This window comes from Larimichthys crocea, chromosome XVII, assembly GCF_000972845.2.
Source record: "Larimichthys crocea isolate SSNF chromosome XVII, L_crocea_2.0, whole genome shotgun sequence".
Classification (NCBI taxonomy): domain Eukaryota; kingdom Metazoa; phylum Chordata; class Actinopteri; family Sciaenidae; genus Larimichthys; species Larimichthys crocea.
The window spans coordinates 7,937,899-7,950,684 of record NC_040027.1 but is presented as its reverse complement, the minus strand read 5'-3'; the positions used below and the strand labels follow the sequence as shown (position 1 = coordinate 7,950,684).

Genomic DNA, 12,786 nt, shown 5'->3' with positions numbered 1-12,786 from the left:
GTTTTTCAATGTGACGGATGTTCATGCATGCACGTGGCGTCGCGGGGATCAGATGTTCACACAGATGCATGCAGTGCACTTTCATCCCGTCTGGTTACGGATGCAGGAAGAGTTTCTTCTCCTGTAAAATAGATGTTACGTAACGTTTGATGACCTGCAGGACTGGTGTTTCTCTTTGTTCCTTCAATATCAAACACATCATTTACATTTTAAACACTTAAAAAGAAGAAAAAATGAAATGATTAGATTCCTTTATTTAATATTCTTACATTTCTTTTTCCATTTGAAATGTTTTCCAGTCCAGAAAAGCGAACGTGTCCTGAGATCATGACTGAAGCACGACCACAGGATTGAACAGCTTTAAACTGTGATTGGTCAGTTTACATCATGTGCAGCTCAGACTCAGTGATGCAGCCGAGCAAACATATGTTTCACCTTTGCTAAATCAACACACCTGTTCATTCCAGCTCATTCAAGGTGTCATCGTAAACTTGACACTGAAGCAGGAAGCTGCTCTGGTTTTAGATTTTTCATTTTGATATCAATACATTCCTTATATTCTTATTTACGTATTGTTCAGTGGATCTTCGTCTCCTTCTGTCCTTCACCTGTCAGCCTGGTTGAAACATTGTACTCGGTTAGTTCTCCTTCCTTTCGTTGCAAACCCTTCATATTTGTAAAGACCTAAAAACATGAAAGACCTTCCAGAAATATGAAGTAGTCCTCAGACTTCACCTGTTATATGTGCTGTGAAGGACCTTATCTTAAAAACACTTTCACTCGTACGTCGATATTATTATCCGTCATTGTTCTCCATACACGTCGTGAAGCGTTCCCAGCAGAAACCAGTCAGGCCTCCCACAGTCCAAACACATGAACATTAACTTAAGGCTATCCGTGTGAATGTGAGTGGAGGTTTGTCTGTATGTGCCCTCGCCTCCGTGACCTGATGAGGATAACAGGTCACAGATAATGGATGGATGGATCCAGATGCTGCTTCTCGGTTTATCGCTCTAAAGAAGTTGTTCTGTTTCTGTCCCGCAGAGAGTCAGAGCGTGGAGGAGTGCGGGGAGAGGCTGAAGAGGATCCTTGAGTCTCCCAGCATCCCTCAAGCCAACCACCAGCTCCTGGTCCACCTCAGCAGACACCTGGCCCGGGTCAGCCAGCACAGCCAGTCCGGTCCCCGTCTGCTGGGACAAACCTTTTCTGAGGCCGTCTTCAAGCTGTCTCCTCTCAGGTACCTGCCTCAGACTCAAACTGCAGTGTGTCTGTTCAGTTAGAAGATCAACACTTCTGCCTTCGTGTCCAATCAGTGCTCAAGGTGTATCAACCTGCTGGTATCTGGATCTAAACTCTGACCGTGGTGCCGCATGCGTCATGTCTCATCTGTTTCTTCAAGCTCAGCTCAGGTTTACATGTGACGCCTCCCACAGCCAGGACGGGTGGAGACAAAATGATGATTTCAGAACATGCTACTGGCGTGTTTCTGTGCACGCAGTGTCCCAGATATTTCATGATAAAAACAGGTTTATGTCACAGACGCCAGTTTAAATGATGTCAACTCTTTGTTTTGGAGAAATCATTCGGTTTAAACAGAGCGGCGCCTCAGCCAGCAGATCAGATCTGTGGAGGAGAGGAGTGAATCAGAGTCAGAGGAGTTCTGAAGAAATCAGCCAGTCGCTGCCAAAACATCCAAAAACTGACCCAGAATCAGAGTTAAGCTGCTGAACACTGTTAGAAACATACCTTTGCACTTTGCATGCACCATGGGAGTTGTAGTTCCTTATATCCTTCAGATGTATCTTTTATTTTCTGATCCCAGTCAGACAAACTCTTATTTCCAAAAAACCTCTCAGGTCAGTTCAAAATAACTTCCCCCACACGGCGTCTCTCTACGTTCTGGTGGAAGCTCGTTTAGATAATCAGAGAGGTGAAGCATGACACTGACGTGGCAGAAAAAGAAATTCTAGTTTCATTCTGTTTCACGGTCAAATTGATCGTTAGCATTTCTCTTATTCTTTCCATCCGTTGCATAAAAAGCATGAATTATCTCAAACACAGTCACAGTTTCTGTTTCATCCTGCGATTTGAGAATCAGCCCAAGAAGTCAACAAACTTTTTTCACTGAATGTTTTTTTTAAAAGTCAATCCACAATCGAGGACTTCTCATGTCCTTTAAAAGATCCGCTGAGTGACACTATGATGTTTTTATAATAAGTCTTCGATATTCGGTGATATCACCATCCTGCAGTGAGTTTAAGCTGGATGTTTGAACACTGAGGCATTAACAAGGCCTGATGGGATTGTTTTGTTTCTCTGTAGCCTGCACGAGCTCGCCTGCGTCTGTTTTTCCAGAAATTACCGAGGAATTTCTGCTTGTGGCGTTGTGTGCGGTGGAGACGTAGTGGATTCGGGGAGGCACTCATTGAGTCAGAAGCAGTGATTGTTTGCACAGCCTGGTCGACCAATTCACCTCTGACGTGCACAATGGACGGATAAAGAGCGGGGCGGCGGAGCATCGCATGCCACGCTATTACAACCAGATCTCATGTTAGCTTATTTTGTGTGTGTGTGTGTGGAAATGTTGGTCAATCCGAGATAGTTCTGAGTATCCACCGCTGACTGCAAGCATTCACACAGTCACACATCTTCTTTTGTTTTGGGATTTTCTACTGTGGGGTAACTACGAGGTCTGGAAATATTCAGTATTTTTCTTTCTGTCAACAAGTTTCATGAAAACACCGAGAAGGAAGGACTGATCCCGCTGATACGTTCTGTGTAAAGGCTGATATAGCTTCTTCTTAGAGAGCTCCATTGTTGTCCAAAAACAGACAGACCGCAGAGTTTATTTTGAGTCGACCCCACATCCACCGTGCTGCTGTCGACTCAACACAAAGAGTGAAAGGTTAAAGAAGTTAAAATTCATGTTGACATTGTTCAGCAAAAGGACAGAAAGATCCAGAGGACAAAAAAAAAGACTCACGAAACCACAAGTGTCCGTACATCCATCAATTTTCCAGAACCGCTAACCCATACCGGGGTTGCGGAGGGCTGGAGCCAATCCCAGCTGACAGTGGTCACCACCAGCACCAACACTGGGACACAACAAGGGAACTCGGACAACAACTGAACATATCTCCACTCCTGATTTGTAGATTTTAGGAAGGCATGACGAAGATTTCTTCTAGATGTGACTTATATTTTTGATAGAAAATAGAGACATATAATAAAAACATCATTCAGCACACACATCATTCATAAAGAGTGGAGTTAACATAGACAACATATCGCATTCAATTCAAACATAGCTTCAAAGATTCTTCAATAAACAACGACGAATCGATGCATCTGTTTCAGACCGAGACATGGAAACATCTCGATTATTTCCAGGTATTGATAAAATTGAAAATTGTAAGATTTGGCAGATATATTTCCAGTACACGCAGCTGCACATTTAAAATGCATCTGTTAGTCCTGCATGTCTCTGGACTGTCAGAAGAAACCGGAGAACCTGCAGAGAACCTGCAGAGAACCTGGGAGAACATACAAACTCCACACAGGAGGATTTGAACCGGGAACCTTCTCGCTTCGTGCTGTTATCTGTGCTTCTCTTGGTCACTGCCCTCCATTAGACATACCAGAGTAATGTCTTGATGTTCTGTACTTGCACTGCTCCTTGAAGCAATGCAGACACGCAGGAGACCATGCAAACTTACTGGGAGGCGACAGCACTAACCACTGCACCACTGTGCCGCCCGACCACAAGTGTTTCTGATTTAAAGCCTCGTGTGATTGGCACAATACCGCAGCTATAGCTAGCGTCTTGTGAGCTACAGACAGTGTGGTTGCACTGAGGCACGAGGAGCGAGCCGGACCTCCAACAGTGTGCTGGGCAGAGAACGGACCACTGGGATAGATTCAGATTCAAGGTTCAAAGACCAACTTGTGTTCAATCAAAAACAGCATCATTTGCTACATGTGTTGGGTGTGGGTGGTTTGGGCCATCGCAGTCAACCAGATAATGTCAGCGCACCGTCACCACATTCCTCAGATGTGAAGAGAAAGAGTGGAAGAGAAGGAAAAATATGAAATCCATGACGTTGTTGTTGTTGTTTAGACACGGCTCTCTTGTATTCTCAGTGGTTTGCTTTGGGGAGGTTCAGGTTGAACTGTGGGGTGCTGGAAATCAAGTCCAGGTGGTGAAGAAGGTTCCAGAACCGAGGACGCAAATGTGAGGAAGTTGTAGTTGTTGTCTCCTGAAATCAGAACTGACTACAACTGTGAGAAAGCATCAAACCTCTTCAACGTCACATGGATGAACTCTGTTGGTGTCTGTGTGACTGATCATATTTATTCTGACTGAATTGTGTCTCTGTCAGTGCCGACGTGAACCCGGAGCATCACGTCAGGATCCTGGAGGCTCTCATCCAAACAGGAGGTCTGATGGAGATGCAGGCTGCACCAGGTAGGATCAAGAACTTTATCTCATTTTCCATGCACACACACATCACGTGCACACACTCTTCTGTTGTGGTGTCGCTTTGTCTCTCCGCGTACACACACACACACACACACACATGCAGTTCAAAGTGCCTGGAGTTTGTTTCTCGAGTGTATCACCATATATTTCTCACACTGCAAACATGACATTCTCTTCCCCGCTGCACCACAAACTTCAGTGCAAAACACAGGTTTGGTTTATGAAATATGTGGAAAACGTTTTGTTTTTTTTGCTGCTGTGATAAATTAGGCATGAAGCATGAAATAACAGCTTTAACTGTGCTCAGCGTTAGTTTACAGTCTGGATGTACAGAGTTTATGCTATGGCGGTTTTGTGATGTTTTTCTTGCTGCATTCCTGCTTCCCTCCTGAGCTGAGGGCATGAATGTGTCTGGTTTGGTGTATTCGGACCGGACCGCGTGCGCGTCCGAGAATTCTTAGAACTCTGCATTGTTTCTGCGAAAGCATAGAAAAACAAAATCCTTTCTTAGACTAAATGGATTTGGGGCCACGGCGAGAAACTCTGTGTGATATGTGTAACTGGATATGAGGTGTGGCAGCTTCAGACAAAAACCGAGTTTAAAAGTCGCCTTCTGTTGTTACCCGACCCTCGTCGTGCTCGTCACACTGACCCTGCAGGAAAACAAACGTATGAAGCGATATTTCCATATTTTTCGATATTTCTGGTTTGAACATCTCCTGACAGATGAAGTTCAAACTTTTTTTTATAATTTTGGCGTCAGAAAAGTTACAAAAACACCATATTGTAAATGTTGCCGCCCACACAGGAACTGGAGGATGTCAGCCTTCAGTACTGGCTTGTAAACTGAGGATTGTCTCACTGAACAGGTCCAGAACTTGAATCTGTAGCCCGGTCTGGTGTCAAACAAGAAGCACTGTGTTTTAATTCTGTTTTGTATACGTCTCAAAAACGAGGCTAAGAATGTGCTGAAGCATGGACAGCTGATCTGAGATCAGTCGGGCCACACGAGGACGAAGGAAAGGTCAGACAGCAGGTGTGAGGCTGATTGTGGGCCAGGCCGGTCTGCTGAGGTCATTGTCTGTGGGTCAGTGTGTGTGTGTGTGTGTGTGTGTGTGTGTGTGTGTGTGCTGGTCTGTGGAGGGCCGGGGTCGACATATTGGTTGTAGCAGTGATTATAGCGGCTGCTCGGGGTTATGTTTCCTCTGGACGGAGCGTGCTGGATTCAGAGGTGATGCTGCTGCACTAATGAGAAGACGAGAGTCCGATTTACGGTTCAAACGTGACCCGGCAAGGACACGACCTGAACGGACTCGGCTTTGTGGAGGAGCGGACAGACGACCGCGACCTTTAAACAGCTTCGTTATGCGACTGTTGACCAATGATACTGATTAAGGCTCTGTTCCATTTATTGTAGCAGAGACTTTCCAGTGACTCTGTTTGACCTGAATGGAACGCAGCCTTAATTAGTATCACTGTGTTTACTGTTGAATGTTTTATGAACGCTTAAATTCAGTTTGAGTTGATGATGCTGCATCTTGCATGAAGTCAAAGACTTTTCACTGTGAACTCTGAATCCTGGAGAAACTTGATAATTGGTTCTGTGAAGCACTAATAGGTTCCCCTGTGGCTCCGCCATAAACAAAGGTTAAACCTCAGTGTTTGTTTTTTACCCGTGTACGGAGCCAGACATTGTTTTGGAGCCGGTGTCTGCTGACCCTAAACTGTCCTTTATCTTCAGGTTCTTTTGGAGACTAGTTACTCACCGCCGAGCAGAACGAGACAAACACGAGACAACAGCCACAAATCAGACTCGACCATCGGCGGGACTCCGGTGTCGTCTGTTCGATTTTCATTCTTTTATTTATTTTTTTCGGGGGTGACACACAAAAGGACGGGGGTGATGTCTGGAGGACGATCAATAATTCATGGAATAAACCTCCTCCTCGTCCTGCAGGGTGGGGATGATGGGATGGATGCATCGAGCTGCCGCTGCAGAGATCTGTGGGCGTCTTTGTCTTTATGAGGAATATTGTGTGTTAAAATGGAGCACACACACACACACAGACACACACACACACACACACAGATTCGACATGCTCAGGTTGATTTTCAGTTGACATCTGAGACGACGTCTTCTTCATCTTTTTCTCATTTGATCGTTTTACCGTGTTCGAAACGCTCTCAGTCTTTGAGGACACTGTGGTGTCAAACACACGTTCTTCGTACAGTTTGTGAAGTTATGGGTCAGATGAGGTCGAAACGTGACGTTTAAATGAAGCAGGAGAGAAACACTGAGTGTGTCTCTTATTAGGGGTGTGTGTGTGTGTGTGTGTGTGTGTGTGTGTGTGTGTGTGTTGGTAGTCGAGCTTACATCACAGTAACAAAAGGACCAGAGGGAGCTGTTTGTGCTCTTTGAAGTGTGTCTTTTGTAACATCTCTTACACAACCTCTGTGTGTGTGTGTGTGTGCGTGTGTGTGTGTGTGTGTACCCTCTTGTTGCTCTGTAATGAGGAGTGATGTAGGAAATTGCGCTGATGCAACACTCAGCTCTGCATGTTCGTTTCTTCTCAGTCTGGATCTCATTCAGACGTGGTCACATCATCGAGTCTTCAGCGTCCGACGGGAATAATCTGTAAGACACGCGACTCGATTCAGATTCAAACTTTCACGTGTTTGTTTTTGAGCAGAGTTTGGATGCTGACATGGTTCATATTAAAACACAACTGGGTCGCTGGAGGCTCATGTTCTCTGTACAAATATGAAGTTCATCGTTCTTTGTGCCGGAAAATAAAACACAAAAAATTTAGATAAAACTATTTAATTTGACATAAAGTCATATTGTAATTAAATAAGCTCCTTTATTGTCTCTCAGCACAACAGGGGACGTCCGGTTAGAGAAAATGTGTCATCGTGTTTAAGTTGCATCATAACTTAGTTATACATTTAAATTACTTTATATACTGAAGCAGCGTTTTCATTGTGTCAACATCTGAACTGTGTGAAGTCAACGACTCAAATCAAAGAAATTCATCTTCATGGCAGTGATAGTTATTTTATTGTCTTTGGACTCTGGAGAGCTGCATACAATAATAAATAATACATCAAATAAATAAATAAAAAGAGTCGCTTGTCAAAAACTGAATGAAACTCAGTGATATGTCGTTTCCAACTCCGGGTCCGGACCCGGACCGCCTATCAGTGACCTGTGTCATACAACACACATGAAAAGCTCCATAAATGTTATTAAATCACAGTATTTACTGATTATATTTTAATGTGTGGTAACACTCACAGTATATCTTTATCAAACATCACGAGACGGATCCTAAATTTATGGATTTATTTTGAAGGAATGAAGCACGTTCAAACAAAAACTTCTGGTCTGGTTCTGCTCAGTGAAAGATCGCGTTTTCAGTTTAATGTTCATGTTTCGTCTCAAGTTATTGAAACTTTTTGGTATCAAACTTTAAACTGTAGTATTGTATTATTGTGTTATTGTATTGATGATATTAAAAGCAAACATCCTGATACATGAATATTTTCATAGATTAGTTTGATATGAACGTATCGGAGGTTGTAGTTGTTGATCAATTCATTCTTTACACGTGTGATTTATTGATTAACTGCATAAAACGGATTATTCATCACACTTCAACGTTACCAACGACGTCAGAAACGTTCTGATCACGGCTCATTTGCCTGCACAAACACACTCTGCACCAGCAGCAGTTGTTGTAGTTGTCTCCGTCACCTGGATGCACGGCGGCGCAGACGTCTGGATTCCTGAACGCTGAACTCTGAAGTAGTTTCTCCTGAAACACAAAAATCCTGAGTCTCTGTAGGATTGGTCCGTTTTCAGCGGTTCAGAACTAACATTGAGATGTTCAGTCATCTGACGACTCCGTGTGTTCAGCATCTTGTTGGTGTTTGAGTGAGCGGCCGTCTGACGGAGCTTCACTTTGTTTGATGAATGCATGACGGAGACAGAGAGACAGAGAGAGGGAGAGAGAGAGAGAGAGAGAGAGAGGCTACAACGGGGAGGTCAGGTTCATGTGTGAGCATTTTTCTCACCCATTACCTCCCCTGCCTCCCCTCCAGACAGCATTAGTGGAGGTCAAGGGTTACCACGGTGCCTGTTGGCGGTATGTTAACCCCTTAACAGAGGTTTGTGACTGTGTGTGTGTGTGTGTGTGTGTGTGTGTGTGTGTGTAGATGCCTATTGACCTCTCAGGAGAGCTGCCCTCCGAGCCATGTTCCTCCAAATGGAGTCTGAATATACGAGCGGTGCTGCTCCACCTGAATGCTGCAGCTCAGCATCTCTGAGTGTGTGTGTGTGTGTGTGTGTGTGTGTGTGTGTGTGTACACATCACTTGCATGTGAAGCCTCGGCCTCGTCAAGCCAATCTGTCAGCCGGCACGCTAGAATCAGTAGGAAAAAAAACGGGAGGGTTGTAAACTCCCAAACACACCCATTCACATTCTGGCCCTCTCGCTCTGCTTTTGTTATGAGCTGTTTTCCTTCCCAGGCACGCAAACCATGCCCGCAGCTTGGCAGGAGTACGACACACACACACACACACACACACACACACACACACAGGCTCTGGGTCTCTCTCTGCTCAGGCCATTTATTTGGCTGGTAATGTAGCCGAGGAGGTTTGGCGGTAAAATTTACTGCTCGGGGAGACTTCATCAGGAAGCTGGACGGTGTTACGGCTCACAGCGTTTCTCTCTGTCCGCGGCATCCACGAAGTCCAACGTTCAAACTCTCCACACTATGTTTAACGTTCAGATCTGCACCTCCAACCATCAACCAGGTCCCCAGAACCAGAACCAGCAGCAGCTGATCTCACTGCCTAGTCCAGCAGCAGTCAGCCCAGCTCGGCGTCTGTCTTTCAGCCTTTTATTTCACCAAGCTCTCACCAACCACTAAAAGTCAGTCCCACATTTACTCTTGTCCGGCGGCTTCTTGCTCGCTCACTCTCTCCTTTTCTCTTCTTAGCTTCCTCCGTCAGCGTCCTCTTCACTCTCTTCTCCTCTGCCATTATGTCCATGTAGAAGCTGCTGACTCCTAAACCTTCTCTTCTCCTGTGGTCCAAACTCTAACACTCCCCCCGGTGCTCTGAGCTCACAGTCCGGACAGCCCGGCTAACAAACTGAGCTAACAGCAGCTGCAGCTGTCAGCCAAAGTTACATAGTGTGAGAGGTTGCCAGATGCGGTCAGTGAGAACAGGTCTAGGTTTTTTTGGTGTCAAATCTGGCAACCTCACTGTGACGACAAGACTGTGGGTTGCTGCAGCTGCAATGCTGGCAACCGTTGTTGCCAAAGAAACAGCTCCAGTGTGTGAAAAAAAACCTACAAATTGTCATTTTACAGGTCTGTTTGTTTCAGATTAAACTAACGAGATGTGTGAAGCGTGAACAGTTCATTTATCGATCACTCACTGACTGAACAACAGTCAGTTGGTTCATAATTCAAATGTTTTTTCCCAGTAAACAGGGAAATATAAAGTATAATACTGGTTCCAGCTCATTAAATGCCAATATAGTTTGATTTTCTTGGTTTTCTTGGAGCGGGTTGGTCAAACAAACGACATTTGTGGTCGTCATGGTGGCTGTTGGGCTTTTCACAGTATTGAAATGACAGTCTGCTTCCAGGCTTTACACGCAGCCAAGCCGACCACATCCAGCTCCATCTTTCATCTTTTCATCTTTTCATCGTTTCATCTTTCACGTCTGTAAAAATAGATGAAGGGAAACTCTAAAAGCTGCTGCTGTGAGTGACCTGGACTTCATCCACTGCTACTTTTCCAGGGTCAGAGCTGAGAGTGTGTTAGGGCGTGTTTGTTTGTGTGAGATTAAACTGAGAGTGTGTATGCACGTCAGTCAGATACATATTACATGCGTGTACTGTGTGTGTGTGTGTGTGTGTGTGTGAAGGGTTCACTGTTAAGTCATGAACAGATGATCCCGATGGAAGGAAAGTGCCAGATTAACATCCAGTTTAATCCTACTGTACGGGGTCAGCCACAGGGCGCGCACACACACCTGTGAGTGTGTGTGTGTGAATATGGGGATCATGATTGTATAATGTGATTAAGGTCAAGCGTGTGCTCAGCTTTGAGTGTGTGTATTTATTAGTATTTGGCATGTTTGTGGGTCTGCATCCAGCCTGCGCTCTTTCAGCTGCACACAATTACATGGCTCAGTGTACGAGCTAATAACACACACACACACACACACACACACACACACACACACACACACACACACAGCCGTCTATCCATGCTCTTATTTTTTAACTTGACTTTCGTGTAAGAGTATCAAAACATGTCAAATCTGATCTGATCCTTGTATTGTTGATCAGCATCAGTAAACAGAGGGACTTTCCCGGCTCTCGCTGCCCAGATGGAGGCGGTTTTCTGTGGGAGAGTTCGCCAAAGAGTCGGTAGGGTTGGACTGACCACATAAATCTGAAGATCTTTTCTCAAATAAGTTGCCAAAGACACAAGCTACTACCACAGCACTGTTGTTTTCATCACGTGATCACCATTGAAAAACAGCAGAAGTGAACCAGCTGTAACTGCCGTAGATGGAGGCTGTTTTTTCTGGGGGAGAGTTTGCAGAGGAGTCGACTCACAAGGTCACGTGACGTTTCCACATAAATCTGAAGATCAAATAAGTCGCAGAAGACACAAGCTACTACCACAGTTCTGTTGTTTTCTTCACGTATTCACCAAAAACAGCAAAGATTAACCAGCTGTAACTGCTGCAGACGGAGGCTGTTTTTTCTGGGAGAGAGTTCGCCGAAGAGTCGGCACAACGGACTGACCGGGTCATGGGGGGACTTTGGTCTGTTCAGGCTGATACGAAGGCGTGTTTGAGGATATCAGTGTGGCATGTTCAGGATATTTTATGAAGGTGAAATAAATGTAATTGAAAAAATAGCAGCGCAGACGACTCAGACTCATTACTGAACAAATTATTATCCAGCTTTTTAATATCACAACGAATAAACTTCCATTAATGTTCAAACTCTGTTTATGAGAAAGATAATGATGTTCGTATTTTCCAACAAAGAAACAGACAACAGAAGAGATTTTCTCTCTCTCTCTCTCTGTCTCTCTCTCCCTCTCTCTCTCTCTCTGTCTCTCTCTCTCTCTCTCTCCCTCTCTCTCTCTTTCTTTATTTCACCCTATCATGAGGTCAGAGGTCGCCGTACGCCTTGAGATGAAGGTAATGGCCTTTGAAATGACTTTGTTAGCTGGATACAGAGAGACATGTGGCCCGGTCAGTCCCAGCAGGAGGTCGGGAGGTGAGGGTCATAACACACACACACACACACACACACACACATGCACAGAGTCAGTACTGTCAATCAAAGCAGGTCATGAAATCATGGAAGTCCTGATATGAACAAGAACCTCCTGATGAGGTTAATGATGTCACCATTGTTTATCAATGGAGCTGTAGATATCAGAGTATATAATAGTATATAACTGGTTTGTTCTGAGGTCCAATGAAGGAAAATCTCAGTGCTACAAACGTATAATCAGATTTTAGACATTTTATTTGCTGCTTTTTCCACGACTGTTTGATCTGTCGCCATGCAAAGATCCATGTCTGAGACACATCAAACAAAAACGGTAACATGATAAACATTATACCGTCCAAATATCAGTTCAGCATTGTCGTTGGCTCGCGCACAGCCTTGTAGAACCATGACTGTGGCTCGTTTCAGCACGATGTGCTCCAGAGGTCGTCTGTTTAATCTGTTTTGGCAGACCGGCTAACAAACTGAGCTAACATCAGCTAACAGCAGCTGTGATTTAAAAAAAACGCTGTCCTGCTCAAGAGACGGTCGAACCACCGTCTTGTTCAAGAGGTTCAGCTGACGTCACGGTCCTCAGCAGAGCGGCCGGTGACTCAGTCACAGTTTTGTGGTTTGTGGGAGTCTTTGCATCTGATGACTTGGCTGCTAATTTATTAAAGCTTCATTAAAGTCTGGACGTGAGATTATGAAGCATTTTACAGCCGTACTTAGACCAACCTATACTTTACAAAACAGATTTCAGACGTGATGATGCTGAAAATCTGATTATTTCTTAAAGCCTGAACATTTAAAAAACATAATAATAATCACCGCACTCTCTCCGTTAACCTTTGAGTCCAAATATTTCCTTCAGTCCGGATGTTTAAGATGTTTCTCCTGCCACATTTAAAAGGTTAAAATTCAGACTGCGCTTCACCATCCCTCATCCCCCAGCTCAGTCTCCTTTAGCAGATTATCTTATAATACCCATC

General features: G+C 44.5%; 1 protein-coding gene across 1 annotated transcript in view; it reads left to right on the top strand.

Annotated features, from left to right (window-relative positions):
- Positions 1-12,786, top strand: part of pik3r3b (phosphoinositide-3-kinase, regulatory subunit 3b (gamma)) — a 121,224-nt gene that overhangs the window by 29,668 nt on the left and 78,770 nt on the right. Inside the window, exons 4-5 of the mRNA XM_027290669.1 lie at positions 1,045-1,237; positions 4,380-4,465. Of these exons, the coding sequence (XP_027146470.1) occupies positions 4,444-4,465 (22 nt within the window). The 5' untranslated portion in view covers positions 1,045-1,237; positions 4,380-4,443. The remainder of the gene's footprint in view (positions 1-1,044; positions 1,238-4,379; positions 4,466-12,786) is intronic.